A 17,878-nucleotide genomic window follows, 5' to 3' on the forward strand; every position below is an offset into this window, starting at 1 on the left:
AATGTCAAATCAAAAACCCAAATGTACTAATACACACCTGCAGATAGCATATTCCTTGAGATATCTGGGCAAGTTCAGTCTCCAGTCTCCTTTCTACCTTAATGTTTCTGTAATAACGAGTTGTTTGGGGGAAGTGGTGAAGGTGTAGGAAACTGATGGTGCAAATTGCGTTTGGTTTTTCCGTTTTAAAGGGAATCGAAGAACACAGGAGCCAGAAATTGCCATCATTGATAACATCTTTTTAATCTCTTTTTGGCTCTTTTTTTTGCAGGCAGTTGTAGACTCTATTTTGGCCATCAGAAAGCCAGATGAACCAATCGATCTGTTTATGGTTGAAATTATGGAGATGAAACACAAAACAGAAACCGACACAACGTAGGTAGCCTCTACTTGTTGCTTTTAAATCTTATGTTAAGCATTATTTCTGTAACATAAAATTGTAATTGTTTTTTTTTTTTTTTTTTTTCGTTTGGTGTTCCTTGCCACACCCTTAAACTCACTGCATTGTGAAGATTAGTTTAGTGCTACACTTCCACTGGATACTCTTGCAGGTTGGGGGGGGGAGGGTTTAATGGTCATATTTGTAACTACAGGTATTGGTAATTGAGAAACATTTTTGTTTTTGTACAACCTTCCCTATATGTGGAATCCTCACTTGATGTCTATCTATCCTGTGGTATTACAGGATACATTACATTGAAATCTTTAAAAGAAAACCATTGAAAATGGAAACCCCTAAAGGGAACTTATTTTGAGACTGCTAAAAATTTCCAGTGCTGGGCTAGCAACTTCACCAAGGCATCGAGCACATCCTTACAAAGAGGAAGAAACTGATCTGCTTCCAGCTAGAAGTTGAAATGGCTAACCTTGCTATTCCGTCGATCACTGCTTTAGCAGAATTGTTCATTTTTCAATTTCACTATGTTAGGATAGGTCAATACAGGGCTCCTCCACGTTCTTTCTATTCATTTTTACTAGTTCTTTGAAATTTACTCTGCTACACAATTTGTCATCTATTGGGTAACTTTATTCTCAGTCCTTTTTTAGAGATTTTCATTTTGGCATTCTTCCCATGACCTCATGTAATTGCTTGTGTAGTGCCCCTCGTGTGACTGAAAATATCACTACCTCATATCATGTGCTTGACGATACACTATCATAATGTCTAACATGTTGGAAGGTCCAGGATGAGAATAAAAAATCTGTTTGCTTCCCCTCATGAGGGACATTCCAACTTCTGTTAGCTACTGTTGGAATTAAAGCTGAAAAAAAATACTACGTGAACCCTGCTAGAGTTGCACATGACGTCCAGCGTTCACTCGTCTGCTGTTGCTGCCAAGTACGTGTGGAAGGCCTTCGAAGAGCTCAGTCTCTCCCGGAATCATGGTGCATTTTTTTAGGCTTCAAGGCAAGAGCAATATATGCTTTTCTTTACTACAGCTGTTTTCTCAGTGGTTTCTAAACCTTCTGGACTCCCCCTCCCCGCCCCCTGGTATTTAGAAGTCTTTGCTTGCAACCCCACTCATCTCGTTACCCTCTGAGATTGTTACCTCTCACGCTCACTTTGTCTGGTTTACAAAATATTAATGGATTAAAAAAGTAAGGTTTCCCAGCAAAAAACTATATCCAAATGTTTAATAAACCGTTTTCTAGACACATTTGTCGGTCATTCACCTTAGCTTTACTAAATATTATGACGTTGTACAGTATGTTAACCTTTGAAACTGGGGAGGCAAGTGGTTTCTGATTAGAATGAGTTGGTCTTCAATTTGTGGCTTGTGGTGTGGAAGCTTGTCATGTAGGTATGCCTGCAGTTCAAACCTTTATTTTTGTTTGTTGTTCACATTAATTTCATATGATGGCATGGATGAATTCTGCATTAGCTCGTCTAGTTAATGCAGTCAGACACCATGCAAGAGCAAAATTCACTTTGCATTATCAGTCATGCTGTTTTTGATTCAGCATTTCTGCATGATCGTGAATGACATCCTGAGGCTTGCCTTCGTAAGATCTTAGCACATGTCAGACAATGGCCCTTAAATGTATGAAACGTGAAAATGCATCTGACCAGCAGCTTTTTAATTGTTTTATCCCTTCCCATTAAGTCTGATCAGGGGCCTGGTATTGGATCATGGCGCTCGGCATCCTGATATGAAGAAAAGAGTGGAGGACGCTTTCATTCTCACCTGCAACGTTTCCTTGGAGTATGAGAAAACGTATGTTCATTGATATTTGAGTACTTTTGGACAAATTTAGGGTTAGTGCTTTCTCCCCCCCCTCCCCCCCCCCCCCCCCCCCCCCCCCCTTCAACTTGCTGAGGGAAGATTGAAATATTTGCTTATTCTATCTGTCTGGCACAGTGAACACCCAAGCATGCCTTGTGGTTTTCTTGGCTTAAACTCTGTGCTATAGCAATTTGTACTTTACCTCTGCATTTGAAGAAGTCCATTTTTCTACATGTATTCAAAAGTACAAAACAATTGGAAGATCAAATTTTATTTAGTATTTTCATAATTGTATAAAAAGTCATCAACCAAATTGAATGTTATTGTTTGGCATTTTTTTTTTTAATATATAAAATCACTTATTTTTATTTTTTTTAAGTGAGGTGAACTCTGGATTCTTCTACAAGAGTGCGGAAGAACGTGAAAAGCTGGTTAAAGCGGAAAGAAAATTCATTGAAGCAAGAGTACAAAAAATTGTAGAGCTGAAAAGAAAGGTCTGTGGCGATTCGGGCAAAGGATTTGTCGTCCTCAACCAAAAGGTAAGGTAGGTCCTTGGCTCACAAATTAAGATGTACACTGGTGATAAGTTTTGATACATGCTGGGTCAGCTTGATTTGAAATTTTACCTCAAAGTTGGTTCTTAATTGGGGTGGGGGGGGGGGGTGGGGTGGGGGGGGGTGAATATGCATTCGTAGTAGCTGGTGGTTTGTATGTTTGGGGCGGTGGGGAGGGTGAAACTTGGTACTTTCTTTAGCATCAGTGAGTCTCCATACATTATAATGTTGGCTTAAATTTGCAGGGTATAGATCCCTTTTCTTTGGATGCTCTTGCAAAAGAAGGAATTGTAGCTCTTCGCAGAGCAAAAAGACGGAACATGGAGAGGTAAGACTTTGAGATGCCAGCATGTGCTTTTTGTTTTGAAGCTTGTTCCTACCACTTAACTGTCTCTCTGCTTGATGCAGCCTACATAATCTCATTTAACACGTGCTTATAATGTTCCAGACCTATTATCTGTAGGTGACTACAAGAAAAACGTTTCTTTTTACTTAGTAAAAGTTTCAAGCTAGCGTTGATGAAATATTTTTGGTGCCCGAATACTTTTATTACAGTATTATTGACCAGGTGCTGCTTTATTCCCAGGATGTTGTTTTTTTGTACTTTATTGTAGCTTGTTGCGGAGTCATCCAAGTAGAAGTATCTGAATAAGGGAGTCACTTGTAAGAAAAGTCGGCACATCCCCCAATTGAGCATAAACTGCATATTAATATACATGCTAACATTAGTGTAACACGGTTGGCAATCTAAAAACGTTGACCCATTTCTGAATTGCATGCGTTTGCCACTCTGAGCTAGTGTTTGTGTGGTTTCTTTTTTTTTTTTTTTTCTTCAACTTGCTTTGTTCATGACTGACTCCATAGTCCTACTTCTGGTGTTGGTTGTGAGCCTGGAACTGCTAATGTCCTTCCCACAGATCCTTGGCTTGTGTCTACAGGACTGGACATTAAAAGCCTTAGAGTGCAAGCAGTAAAACACTTTAACACTTTACTGGCATGCATGGGTGACGCTCTCGTGCAATACTGTGCAGTGGTATCCCTCAGCGTCTATGGGGCCAAGAATGAGTCTTGTCATGGTTCAGTGGCTGAGATTATCTAGGAGTGATGGAATAGGTTAGGCGGCTTAGATTAGTTATTATTTTATGACATTTTATTTTTTGCACCATTGTTTTCTCCAGAAGCTGCGTTTCTGTTCATCAGTCTTTCCCAGCCCACCCCCCAACACCCCCACAAAAAAATTCTATTTAAATATTCATATTCATTTCCGTTACTTGTGGAAGCAGTCAATGTAGTCTTCTTTTTTTTTTTTTCTTTTTTGTTTAGGTTAACTCTTGCTTGTGGTGGTACCGCAATGAACTCAGTAGATGACCTTACTCCTGAGAACCTGGGACATGCAGGGCTTGTCTATGAATACACAATGGTATGCATTGTTAAGACTGGCTAAGAGGACACATTGTTCTTATCTGCAGTTGTTCTTGTTTCTTTGGGTAATTGATGACCAAACTCTGTAAGGTTTGCTTATGTTAGTTTTGTACTATTGTGATATGATTTTAAGAATTTAAATTGATTCATTGAATATTATGCTAATGGCAGGGCCACTGAAATTGCGCTATTTTCCGCATAACGGATTTGATGCATTTGACGCAGTCATTATCTACTGCCTAATCTGCATATTTTAACAAAAAATGTTTGTCTCAGACTGTTAGTAAGAAGAATACTGTGATGCAGTGACATGTTGGCACTCACTAGAAGGCCTTCTGCAAAAGTTGAATGGTCCTCTTTCTGCTGCTTTTTGCTGTATTTGGGTTTTAAACTTGTACTAATGAGGTGAAACCTTTGACTATACAGTGTTAACTGGTGCAGAAATGACAAAATAATGAATTGATTAAGCCCATTTTTTGATAGTATTCTGTCTGTTTTCCTTCTCTTCCTGCATACAACTACATTTTCCAGGGACGGTTGGCAGCTGCAATAATACCTGATGAATAAGTTGGTCCTGCGGCTTGTTAACTGATTAAACCCCAGAGTACCAAATCTTTCCAGTCTACCAGTGGTTTGGTGCACTTTGATCGGTCAGAAGTTTTGCTGAAGAATTTTAATAAATTAGTTCTTTAGATTGGATATTGGACCAGTTTTAAGTGTACTTGATTTTTGTGCATGGCTAAACCACTTACATGTCTTCAGTGTATAGCGCATTGTTTCATAATTTTCTGTGCGGTTCAGAACTGTAAAGTCCCAGCTGATTAAGGCAAAATTGAGTTTGACTGACTTTTTCCCTCCTCTCTCTATCCCCCTAGGGCGAGGAGAAATTCACTTTCATTGAGAATTGTGACAACCCTCGTTCTGTAACTCTGTTGATCAAAGGGCCAAACAAGCACACGCTTGCTCAGATCAAGGATGCAATCCGAGATGGATTACGTGCTGTGAAAAATGCTATTGAAGATGGTAAGCGATTAAATCTTTTTGTGCATTTTACTATTGGAAAGTGATTGTCTCATTATCATTTCTTTCCCAGAAAAGTTACTTTTCAGTCTTAAAATAATTAGTATTGAAGTTCAAGTGAAGATATTTTGACTGTACATGGCAGGTTTATCATGAAGTCGTCTAGGGTTACTCATTGCTTGGGCCTTGTCCATGTAGTTGATTGAGCATGGTTTTCATATGTGCTTCAGGTCTGGTGTTGACCTGTCTAATTTTATTTTTATTTTCGTAGGTTGTGTAGTTGCAGGTGCTGGTGCTGTGGAAGTGGCAATAGCAAATGCCCTTGTTAAGCACAAACCTAATGTTAAAGGACGCGCCCAGCTTGGAGTACAAGCTTTTGCGGATGCTCTGCTAATCATTCCTAAGGTATTGAATTTCATACACCTCCCCCTTCTCTTCCCCCCTCCCCCCCCCCCATCAAAACAGCAGTTCTACGTTTTTCTGATGTTTATATTTACTGCATTTACCATTGCGTACTGCTTTGTAGCTGAAACGTTTGTGGCATGTGTGGCTGTAGATGCATACTTCTGGCATTTAATGTTGGGCTACAATATGTACTTTTTTTTTTTTTCTCCTTTTCAAAATTACTTTTAGAGTCTTTAGACCTAGTGACTCCAACTATTAGTAGTATTGTACATGGGCATTGGATTCTTATTTTTTTTCCTCTGCCTGCAGCTTAAGACGTGTTGAAGTGAGCACTGGTTCGAGGCCATGTGGTGGTCTTGCCAGGCCTTTGGCTCCGTTCCTCGTCTGTACTTTCAAACAATCACTTTGTCAGTGTTCACCGTTTTAGTTTCTCCACTCCTTGTTGGTCACCCGCTTCTCAACCCCTCATCAGCTTCTAGCTTCCATGCTGCCTCTGGTGCACCTCTCCCTTCCGGCCATAGTTGACAGTCATTCTGAGCCACGTCAAACTCCTGTTAAGCACTTGGAATCAAAAGTACTCGCAAGTTAAACTGCCACTTCTGCTCTGGACTCATGGCGCACTCTTGCCCACCCTCTAACTCGAAACGAGTGGACCTGAAGTGTTCAGAGGAGAGACGTGCTGCACCAAAGCATTTGAAACTGAAGGACCTCATCCCGAAGCATTTGGCGCTGAGGCACTCTGAGTCGAGAGGGGGCTTGGCGCAGTCTGGGCATAGACCCTCTTTGTTCCCCATCCAGATCGCTCTACTGCTGTCCTCCGTTGCCTATGAGGACTATGGCCGTATCTTTGGTGGCTGCAGGACCATCTGTCAGGCAGCAGTAAGTTCACATCCAGCCAAGCACTGGTCTGATCCTGGCCAAACTTCCCAGATGGCTGAAGGACTGTGTCCCTCATAAGAGGAAATTGACTCTTGAGGAGGACCTCAGCCCCTCCTGTGCCTCCAACTCCCAATAAGCCTAAAAGGCGCGACAGGGATACCTCAACTGCCTCCTGCACAGCTGCCTTCACTGCATATAGATTTTTCTATTATGGTGTGTGTGGGTGGAAATGGAATGGGTTTGAGGGAAACAGTCCAAGGCTACCATATAACCCCCAGTGGACACATACCTATATCCTGCACCCCAGATGATGTCACCTCCAATGAGGCTCTTCATAGGGCATCTACCTTCCACAGTGTGGAGATGCATGTGCTGCATGATCAGGAGGATTCTTCTCATGTAGACACTCCTCCACCCAACTCTTCCTTCCCATGCTTCATTACAGTGGCAATGCAAATTGCTTCAGGCCTTACTTTAGCAGTGTAAAAACTGCAGTTTGGCCTGTCTACTATTACCTTTTGATGGGGTAAAAGTCTTCCTTTCCAATATTGTCACCCCTGTTTAGGCTTTAATGCATATTTCATGTGTAGTTGCAGATACACGTGCTGTGCACTGTTCCTGCCATCTAGTGTTGGGCTCGGAGTGTTACAAGTTGTTTTTCTTCGAAGAAGTCTTTTCGAGTCACGGGGCCGAGTGACTCCTCCCTTTCGGCTCCCTTGCGCATGGGCGTCGACTCCATCTTAAATTGTTTTCTTTCTGTCATCGGATTCGGACGTGTTCCTCTTCGCTCCGTAATTCGAATTGGGAAACTTAAAAAATCATAGAAATTTGTCTGTATTGTTTACGTTCCGGACCGGTTTAGTATCATCACATTGGCACCGACAAGACTGTTTCGGCGGCCCTTTGGGGCTTCTGCCTTTGCCCAAGGCCTGGTCGGCCCGACCACACCAGTCGTCGAAGACAAATGGACCGGACACCCTTCCGTTTCTGTCCGAATTGTCACGCCAAGTATCCTTATGCAGACACAGAGGGGATACTTGTGAGGCCTGCCGAGCATTTCGATCGCTGCGCAACACGTTTACAGATGGCGTTGACACAGCATCTCTATGTCGAAGAAGAGATGCGGATGTCCACTCAAGGTTTGGACTCCGAAGAATTTCAGGGATTGGCCACTGGAGGCGCAAAAAGTGAGTACACCTGCCCCGTCCCACACCCAAGGACAGATAAAAAAACAAAAGGCCTCAGGAACGCCACTTCCAGAAGGCCATGGCTCGACCCAAAGAAAAGGCCGAGGAAACCGGCACTGAAAAGATTCGACATGGAGTGGTTGAGTAAACCTTGGAACCAAGACCGACCGTTTCCATCGGGGTTTAGGTACCGAACAAAACGGCTTTGGAGCCGAAAAAGACTTCCTACACGGAAGAGCAGGGGCTTCCTCTACAGCTCCAGGAAAGGCACAGATTTGAGCAGGAACTGGATTTGGAAGAACTTGACCAAAGTCAACCAAGGCTACAAATCCAAAAGGACACGGGGAAAATACAAACCATCCCTCCGCTCAAGTTCAAAAGAAAACTGGCTTTTCATGAGACTGAAATGCAGCCAAAAGCCAAGGTGGTTAGAGAAGTGACCACCCCCACATTTCTCACCACAAACGTCCCACACTTCAATCACCGCAGCTGTCACCAGTGGGTACACCAATGGCACAGCCACCCACACATACTGGGATGACACAGGACGATGTGGACCCCTGGGATCTATACGACCCACCAGTTTCGGACAACAGTCCGGAGTGTTATCCAACAAAACCACCTCCAGAGGATAGCACCGTCCTACACGCAGGTACTGGCCAGAGCAGCAACATTTCACAATTTAACCATGCACTCAGAACCAGTGGAGGATGACTTTCTATTTAACACTCTGGCATCCACGCATGCATTGTACCAAAGCCTGCCAATGTTACTGGGCATGCTTAAACATGCACATCATGTTTTCCAAGAACCAGTAAAAGGGAGAGCCATGATGCCAAGGGTCGAAAAAATATAAACTGCGCCGTCAGACCATGTGTTTATTACACAACAGCTCCCTCCGTACTCCGTTGTAGTGGGGGCTGCAAGAAAACGGGCAAATTCAGTCATCAGAGGATGCACCACCCCCTGATAAGGAAAGCCGCAAGTTCGCGGCAGGGAAAAGAGTGGCATCGCAAGCGGCCAATCAGTGGCGTATTGCCAACTCACATGCCCTCCTTGCCCGCTACGACAGAGCACATTGGGGCGAGATGCAGGACATTATCTAACATCTACCGTGTGGTGGGGGTTTTTGACGTTGAAGTCACTGTTTGGTTTGGGGTATTTGGGCTCTGGAATTTCCCTCTTGTTTTAGCGAACTGTCCACCCCTATATTGTCCTCGAATCTCCTCTCTGATATTGGCCCTGATATGCGAGTGACTTGTGAGGTGGAGGGCTCTGTGGTTTGGGCCCGAAACCCCCCTCTAAAGTGTGGCGTCCTAAAAGTGCCTCTGCTTTGTGAGGAGTAGTGCGCGCCCATGGCCTTAGCCGTGTCAGTGTCTTTCTTCAGTTTTTCTATCGCTGTATCCACCTCCGGCCCAAACGATTGTTTGTTAAAAGGCATATTCAGCACAGCCTGCTGGATTTCTGGCTTAAATCCGGAGGTCCGTAGCCACGCGTGTCTTCGGATGGTTACCGCCGTGTTTACTGTCCTGGCCGCCGTATCTGCTGAATCCATAGCCGGCCTTATTTGGTTATTGGAGATAGTTTGACCCTCCTCGACAACCTGTTGGGCACGTTTCTGGAACTCATTGGGAAGATGTTGCATTTCATCCCAATGTGCCCTGTTGTATCTTGCCAGTAGAGCTTGAGAATTGGCAATTCGCCATTGATTGGCTGCCTGTGCGGCCACCCTCTTGCCTGCTGCATCGAATTTCCGACTTTGTCGGGCGGTGGTGTGTCTCCAGAAGTTTGTGAGTTTGCCCTTTTTCTGGCTGCTCCTACTACCACCGAATCAGGAGTTAACTGTTGTGTGATGTACACAGGGTCCGTAGGGGGAGGTTTATATTTCTTCTCCACCCTAGGTGTGATGGCTCTGCTTTTGACTGGGTCCTGAAACACCTGTTTGGCGTGTTTTAACATGCCTGGTAACATTGGCAAACTTTGGTATTGGCTGTGCGTAGATGACAGGGTGTTGAACAAGAAGTCATTTTCTATGGGCTCTGCATGCAATGCTACATTATGAAAAGTAGCTGCCCTGGAAACCACCTGCATGTAAGCAGTACTGTCCTCAGGTGTTGATGGCCTTGCCGGGTAGCAATCAGGACTATTATCTGAGACGGTGCATCATACAAATCCCATGCATCCGGGTCATCTTGGCTCATCCCCGTGTGCGTTGGTGACTGCATCATTGGGGGGTGTTGCTACTGGGGACAGATGTGGCGAGTGCGCTGGCGATTGCTGTGGCAAACTGTGCTGGTGTGGGTGGTTTTTTTTTTTTTTTTTTTTTTTTTTTTTTTTTTTTTTTTTCTTTAGCCACTTTTGCTTCTGGCTGCGTTTCACTTTCATGGAAAGCGAGTTTCCGCTTCATTTTAATTGGGGGAAGAGTTCTGTATATGGAGCCTCCTCTGTATGGTCTGGCTCTCCCATCTCTAGTTCTTGTCCAAACTTATGGCCTTGTAGTTGTGGGGAAAGGCTTTGTTTCGGCTCCGAGGCTAGATGTTTCGGCACCGAAACTTTCTCAGCAGTCTCTTTCGGCTCCGAAGAAACCTTTTTAGCTTTCGGGGCACCGATCTCTCGGTGCCGAGTTTGGTCGGAGCCGGTATCTCGGTGCCGAGTATACTCTGTGCCGGTATCTCGACCGGAGTCTGATGTCTTCGGCTGCTGTGTGCCCTTTTTCGCCTAGGACAGGCTATATTAAGAACATTACTTCAAACAACTTCAACTCCTACAGGCTAAACCACCGCTTTTGGGGAGATAACTGCTTACTAGTCTATGCACAGCATGTCTATCTGCAGCTACACATGCCATCGAACGGAAAAACATCTGTTCGTGACATATACTCCTGGTTTAAGTTTTATTAGTTTGCTTTTACAGGTGTAACAGCCTAATTTAATGTATCTGATAAACCAAGTCTTTTGTAGATCACTGTCAGTATGTGTTTGAGCCTGATAAAGAAGGTGGCAGAAATAAAGTGCTGCTTGTTTTTATTTTATTTCTATAACGTGATAATACTTTTTTTTTTTTTTCTTCTCTTGTTTTTTTAAGGTTCTAGCCCAGAACTCTGGTTATGATCCTCAAGAGACACTGGTTAAAATTCAGACCGAATATATGGAATCTAGCCAGCTAATTGGTGTGGATTTAAACACTGGTAAGCATTTATTTTCCCATTGACCTGCCCATCCCTTATTTTGAACTTTTTTTTATTTATTTTTTTATTTACTGACCTGCATATACAAAATCATCCACTTGTAGGAAGTGATTCACCTTTCAGGACTTTATTTACTCAGAGTATGACAATTGGATATGGTTTGGTGTTCCCTCTGAAGAGGTATTTGTTACTAATCCCTCACTGAAGCAACCTCATTACCTGGTAGTAGTCTAGAGTCCCATTAAATGACACATGTGAATGGAGCTAAGCACTTTCAGTGCTTCTCACCACCTACATCTTTAAAAAAAACCTTTACCGCATTGTTCCCCGTAAAGGATAGACAGTGTATTTAAATCTGTGATGTGTTTAGTCATCTGTATTTTTGTACTTCAGGTGAACCAATGGTTGCAGCGGATGCTGGTGTATGGGACAATTATAGTGTTAAAAAGCAGCTGTTGCACTCCTGGTAAGTAACAGTTACTTTTCTTTGAGTATCTAGTATGTCTCAATATTTCTCCTAGTTCTTGGTGTAGAAGAAGTGGTTATTTACTCAAAAAAAAAAAAAATACTGTGCCCACTTGTTTTCTTGGAGGAACTGTAGCAGTTCTGTTTCATTTGCTCAGATGGAAGGTTGATAACAAGCGAGTATCAGCATGATGGTGTACCTAGGCAATCAGCCACAAGACATAGATAGGTATCAGTAAGTCAGTCAAAAGGCAAAGAATCTGACACATGTACATGTGACCGCTCAATTAACGCCAATAAGCCAATTATCCACTTCATTATTGGGGACAACGGCTGACACCATGCCCTTCTGCTTGCTAAATGTACCATGTTATTGTTGCGTTACATAACGTGCTGGTAAAACCCTGTCAAACATGCAGGGGGAGAGGGTAGAAAACCTAGGGGGTGTATTTTGGGGGTGAGGGGAGGGCATAATTATCATTTAAATGTCTAGGTTGGCTTAAAGTTAGAGGTAAAACACCAATATGCCCCATGAACTGACCCTTGTCCAGGGGTATCAATTTCGAGGCGTAGAAAGTTGTGGTGGTTATCTGGGTGCACTTTATTTGCACTGCCGGGGATACTTGGGTCCTGTCGACCGCTACCTTATAGCCCCAGTCGTGTTGACTCATAGCCAGTGTGAAGGCATCCAGCAGTCAAGCTAAGAATGTAAGGCACAACATACCATGTCATATGGTTTCCAAAGGATGAGCATAGTACATACAACTGTGAGCTATAAATAGTGCTGTGCTTAATAAAGTGCTATTATACATGCTGTGCATTATCCTGCCATCTAGTGTTGGGCTCGGAGTGTTAGAAGTTGTTTTTCTTCGAAGAAGTCTTTGAGTCACAGGACACTGTGTAGGGAAATGCCTCCTTGGCATGGTTACCCCCTGACTTTTTGCCTTTGCTGATGCCAAGTTATGATTTGAAAGTGTCATGAGGCCTGCTAACCAGGCCCCAGCACCAGTCTTCTTTCCCTAACCTGCACCTCTAGCAGGCCTTACAGCCCTAAGGCAGGGTGCACTATACCATAGGTGAGGGCATAAGTGCATGAGCACTATGCCCCTACAGTGTCTAAGCAAAACCTTAGACATTGTAAGTGCAGGGTAGCCATAAGAGTATATGGTCTGGGAGTCTGTCATGCAAGAACTCCACAGCACCATGATGGCTACACTGAAAACTGAAGTTTGGTATTGTAAGGAAATGCCTCCTTGGCATGGTTACCCCCTGACTTTTTGCCTTTGCTGATGCCAAGTTATGATTTGAAAGTGTGCTGAGGCCTGCTAACCAGGCCCCAGCACCAGTGTTCTTTCCCTAACCTGTACTTTTGTTTCCACAATTGGCACACCCTGGCATCCAGGTAAGTCCCTTGTAACTGGTACCCCTGGTACCAAGGGCCCTGATGCCAGGGAAGGTCTCTAAGGGCTGCAGCATATCTTATGCCACCCTGGGGACCCCTCACTCAGCACAGACACTGATTGCCAGCTTGTGTGTGCTAGTGAGGACAAAACGAGTAAGTCGACATGGCACTCCCCTCAGGGTGCCATGCCAACCTCACACTGCCTATGCAGTATTGATAAGTCACCCCTTTAGCAGGCCTTACAGCCCTAAGGCAGGGTGCACTATATCATAGGTGAGGGCACCAGTGCATGAGCACTGTGCCCCTACAGTGTCTATGCAAAACCTTAGACATTGTAGGTGCAGGGTAGCCAAAAGAGTATATGGTCTGGGAGTCTGTCAAACACTAACCCCACAGCACCATAATGGCTACACTGAAAACTGGGAAGTTTGGTATCAAACTTCTCCGCACAATAAATGCACATTGATGCCAGTGTACATATTATTGTAAAATACACCCCAAAGGGCACCTTAGAGGTGCCCCCTGAAACCTTAACCAACTACCCGTGTAGGCTGACTGGTTTTAGCAGCCTGCCACACTCGAGACATGTTGCTGGCCACATGGGGAGAGTGCCTTTGTCACTCTGTGGCTAGTAACCAAGCCTGCACTGGGTGGAGATGCTTATCACCTCCCCCTTGCAGGAGCTGTAACACCTGGCGGTGAGCCTCAAAGGCTCACCCCCTTTGTTACAGCAGCATAGGGCATTCCAGCTAGTGGAGTTGCCCGCCCCCTCCGTCCACGGCCCCACTTTTGGTGGCAAGGCCGGAGGAGATAATGAGAAAAACAAGGAGTCACTGACCAGTCAGGACCGCCCCTAAAGCATGGGTACTCGCAAACATTTTCCCAGGGGCCAAAACATTTGGTCTGTGATGTTCCTGGGGGCCGCATTGATGCCAGGGCTGTGGCGGTCAAGTTGGGTGACTCTGGGGGGATTGGTGGCAAGGTAGGTGTAGGTGAAGCAAATTATATACATCTAGTGGCTGAAATAAACAATGGAAAACCAGAAAACCTGCAATGAATCCCAGCTTACCCACTTTTCCAAATTGTGTGATCCTAGGCAATTGTTTAGTCTCACTTCACTCCTTTTTCTGCATTATCACATTTAAGATGACCTCGAAATACGTGATTCATGGTGTGCGCTGCACAAAACCTGCCTCTGTTTGATTTAATAAACTATAATGTTAATGTATGATAGGAACCCAGGCCACCGATAAAGTGCACATACCAAGTGACTGGCCTCTTCAATTTACTATTGGTTGTGTTCTCAGGATAAGGGAAATAATTAATGTTTCAAAATGTGTATTTCCAATTGTATGTTTGAAAACTATCACTTTTTTAAAGGAATACATCTCAGTGCACTGATAAAATAAATTGTACTAAGGCAAAAAGGTTCTGCATGTTAACTAAATACACGTTTTTAATTTTAAAGAGACTGTCTTAGTTTTACACTTGTGCTGCAAGATGTCTTTAAAAATGAAGGCGTTTTAAACTTAAGTGCAGGAGTCCCTAGTTACTTCCTTTCTTTAATACCAATTAAGTTTGAAATAAATGAATGTGTGTGTATTTAATATTTTTATTGTTAGTGCAGAGTCGAGCAAACAGCTGCCAGTGCTCCTGTGCTGCCAGTGCTCCTGTTGCCCCACGGGCCGCATGTGAACGTCAGAGGGGCCGCACGAGGCCCGCGGGCCGTACTCTGAGTATCCATGCCCTAAGGCAACCTGAGCTGAAGTGACTCTGACTTTTAGGAATCCTCCATCTTGCAGATGGAGGATCCCCCCAATAGGGATAGGAGTGTGACCCCCTCCCCTTGGGAGGAGTCACAAAGAGGGTGTAGCCACCCTCAGGGTTAGTAGCCATTGGCTACTGCCCTCCCTGACCTAAACACACCCCTAAAATCTGTATTTCAGGGCTCCCCTGAACCTAGGAAGTCAGATTCCTGCAACCTAAGAAGAGGACTGCTAAGCTGAAAAACCCTGCAGAGAAGATGGAGACACCAACTGCTTTGGCCCCAGCTCTACCGGACTGTCTCCCCACTTCTAAAGACACTGCTCCAGCGACGCTTTCCCCAGGACCAGCGACCTCTGAATCCTCAAAGGACTGCCCTGCTCTAGAAGGACCAAGAAACTCCCGAGAACAGCGGCCCTGTTCACCAAAGACTGCAACTTTATTTCCAAAGGAGCAACTTAAAGACAACTGCGTTTCCCGCCAGAAGCGTGAGACTTGCAACTCTGCACCCGACGCCCCCGGCTCGACTTGTGGAGAAACCTCACTTCAGGGAGGACTCCCCGGCGACTAGGAGACCGTGAGTAGCCAGAGTTGCCCCCCCTGAGCCCCCACAGCGACGCCTGCAGCGGGAATCCTGAGGCTCCCCCTGACCCGCGACTGCCTGACTCCCAGATCCCGACGCCTGGAAAAGACTCTGCACGCGCAGCCCCCAGGACCTGAAAGATCGGAACTCCAGTGCAGGAGTGACCCCCAGGAGGCCGTCTCCCTTGCCCAGGTGGTGGCTACCCCGAGGAGCCCCCCCCCCCCTTCCCTTGCCTGCCTGCCTGCATCGCTGAAGAGACCCCTTGGTCTCCCATTGATTCCAATTGAAAACCCACACTGCACCCGGCTGCCCCGTGCTGCTGAGGGTGTACTTTCTGTGCTAACTTGTGTCCCCCGGTGCCCTACAAACCCCCCTTGTCTGCCCTCCGAAGACGCAGGTACTTACCTGCTGGCAGACTGGAACCGGGGCACCTCCTTCTCCATTGAAGCCTATGCGTTTTGGGCACCACTTTGAACTCTGCACCTGACCGGCCCTGAGCTGCTGGTGTGGTAATTTTGGGGTTGCTCTGAACCCCCAACGGTGGGCTACCTTGGACCCAAACTTGAACCCCGTAGGTGGTTTACTTACCTGCAAGAACTAACAATTACTTACCTCCCCTAGGAACTGTGAAAATTGCACTGTCTAGTTTTAAAATAGCTATGTGTTTTATGTGAAAAGTATATATGCTATTGTGGTTATTCAAAGTTCCTAAAGTACTTACCCGCAATACCTTTCAAATGAGATATTACATGTAAAATTTGAACCTGTGGTTCTTAAAATAAACTAAGAAAATATATTTTTCTATACAAAAACCTATTGGCCTGGATTTGTCTGAGTGTGTTCCTCATTTATTGCCTGTGTGTATGTACAACAAATGCTTAACACTACTCCTTTGATAAGCCTACTGCTCGACCACACTACCACAAAATAGAGCATTAGTATGATCTCTTTTTGCCACTATCTTACCTCTAAGGGGAACCCTTGGACTCTGTGCATACTATTCCTTACTTTGAAATAGTGCATACAGAGCAAACTTCCTACAGAGTGACTCCTCCCTTTCGGCTCGCATGGGCGTAGACTCCATCTTAGATTGTTTTCTTTCAGCCATTGGGTTCAGACGTGTTCCTCTTCGCCCAGTATTTCGAATCGGGAAAGTTAGCTAAATTATCAAAAATTCGACTGTATTGTTGTTGTTCGGTACCTGGTTAGTGTTAGTGTATCGGCACCGACATCAAGAACGCTCTGGCGGCCCTTCGGGGCTTCCGTTCTTCACCGAGGCCTGGTCGGCCCGACCACAGCCGTTGTCCCAGACTAATGGACCAGACCCCCTTCCGCTTCTGTCTTAAGTGTCATTCGAAGTATCCTTCTACAGACTAGCACCAGGTCTGTAATCTGTTTGTTCGATGGCATCTGTCGCTGTAGATACGCATGTTTTGCAATAGCTCGCCATCTGGTGTTGGGCCGGAGTGTTACAAGTTGTTTTTCTTCGAAGAAGTCTTTCGAGTCACGGGACCGAGTGACTCCTCCTTTTGTGTCCATTGCGCATGGGCGTCGACTATCCTCGATTGTTTTTTTTTTTTTTTTTTTTTTCGCCATCGGGTTCGGACGTGTTCCTGTCGCTCCGAGTTTCGGAACGGAAAGATAGCTAAATTCGGAAGATTTTCGTCGGTATTGTTGCGTTCGGGATCGGCGTAGTTAGATTCAACACCGCATCGAAGATCGAAGAGCTCCGGTGCCCTTCGGGGTAGTTTTTCGATCCCCCGTCTGGGCCTGGTCGGCCCGACCGCGTGCTGAAGAACGCCGATGGAACGGACCCCGTTCCGTTTCTGTCCCAAATGCCACAACAAATACCCCTATACAGACCAACACTTGGTCTGTAACCTGTGCCTGTCACCTGAGCACAGTGAAGACACCTGCGAGGCCTGTCGTGCGTTCCGGTCCCGAAAAACACTCTGAGACCGTCGAGCCAGAAGACTTCAAATGGCGTCCGCGCCGACAGCCCACCGAGAGTTCGAGGAACAAGAAGAGGAAGGTACCTTCTCGATCCACGAATCGGACTCCGAGGAATTCGATGACCCACAAACCGTGAGTAAGACGTCAAACAACACAAGAATGACAAGGCCCAGGGGACGCCACTGCCACCAGGCCATGGCTCGACCCATAAATTCGGTGACCGACCGTCGGCACCGAAAAAGGCCCAAACAGTGCCGAGACAGTCCGACTCCGGTCGAGACACCGGTACGCAGCCTTCTCAGGACCGAGAAAGTGCTGTAGACAAGCATCGACACTGATAGCGGTGTAGACACTGCTCGACGCTGAGACAGCGGCACCGACGAAGATCGACGCCGAGAGGTTTCGGCCCCCAAAAAAAGAAAAGTCAGCTCGGAGCCGAAAAAAGATGCAGACAGGGTTTCGGTGCCAAAACAACCTGCAACCGACCCAGTTTCAGGCTCTTATACAGAGGAGCATTCACTAACCTCCCAAATGCGAAAGCATAGGTTGGAGGAAGAGCTGCAATCTACCGATGTAGACCATACGCAAAAGCGTATCTTCATACAGGAGGGAACAGGGAAAATAAGCACCCTTCCCCCTATTAGAAGAAAGAAGACTGGAGTTCCAAACTGAACAAACACCACAAACAAAGGTGGTGAAAGGTTACTCCACCACCCTCTCCTCCACCTGTAATTCACGTCTCACCAGCACAAACTCCATCACATTCCCCAGCTCACACCACCATGAGCCAGGGTGACCAGGATCAGGACGCATGGGACTTATACGACGCCCC

At 45.5% G+C, this 17,878-nt stretch overlaps 1 protein-coding gene, 1 long non-coding RNA gene and 2 other non-coding genes across 5 annotated transcripts in view; 3 read left to right on the plus strand and 1 right to left on the minus strand.

Annotated features, from left to right (window-relative positions):
- Positions 1–17,878, plus strand: part of CCT6A (chaperonin containing TCP1 subunit 6A) — a 45,274-nt gene that overhangs the window by 12,830 nt on the left and 14,566 nt on the right. Inside the window, exons 5-13 of the mRNA XM_069226936.1 lie at positions 276–375; positions 2,106–2,216; positions 2,605–2,764; positions 3,025–3,107; positions 4,103–4,199; positions 5,077–5,224; positions 5,493–5,626; positions 10,777–10,879; positions 11,273–11,345. Coding sequence (XP_069083037.1) covers positions 276–375; positions 2,106–2,216; positions 2,605–2,764; positions 3,025–3,107; positions 4,103–4,199; positions 5,077–5,224; positions 5,493–5,626; positions 10,777–10,879; positions 11,273–11,345 — 1,009 coding nt within the window. The remainder of the gene's footprint in view (positions 1–275; positions 376–2,105; positions 2,217–2,604; positions 2,765–3,024; positions 3,108–4,102; positions 4,200–5,076; positions 5,225–5,492; positions 5,627–10,776; positions 10,880–11,272; positions 11,346–17,878) is intronic.
- LOC138286557 (uncharacterized) overlaps positions 1–17,878 on the minus strand; it is a 107,480-nt gene that overhangs the window by 8,727 nt on the left and 80,875 nt on the right. The window lies entirely within an intron of this gene.
- Positions 1,862–1,987, plus strand: LOC138286815 (small nucleolar RNA SNORA15). Its single transcript, XR_011202090.1, has one exon. It is a non-coding gene; the product is annotated as a small nucleolar RNA SNORA15 (small nucleolar RNA).
- On the plus strand, positions 2,353–2,482 carry LOC138286816 (small nucleolar RNA SNORA22). Its single transcript, XR_011202091.1, has one exon. It is a non-coding gene; the product is annotated as a small nucleolar RNA SNORA22 (small nucleolar RNA).

Source organism: Pleurodeles waltl, chromosome 3_2 (assembly GCF_031143425.1).
Source record: "Pleurodeles waltl isolate 20211129_DDA chromosome 3_2, aPleWal1.hap1.20221129, whole genome shotgun sequence".
NCBI classification, from domain to species: domain Eukaryota; kingdom Metazoa; phylum Chordata; class Amphibia; order Caudata; family Salamandridae; genus Pleurodeles; species Pleurodeles waltl.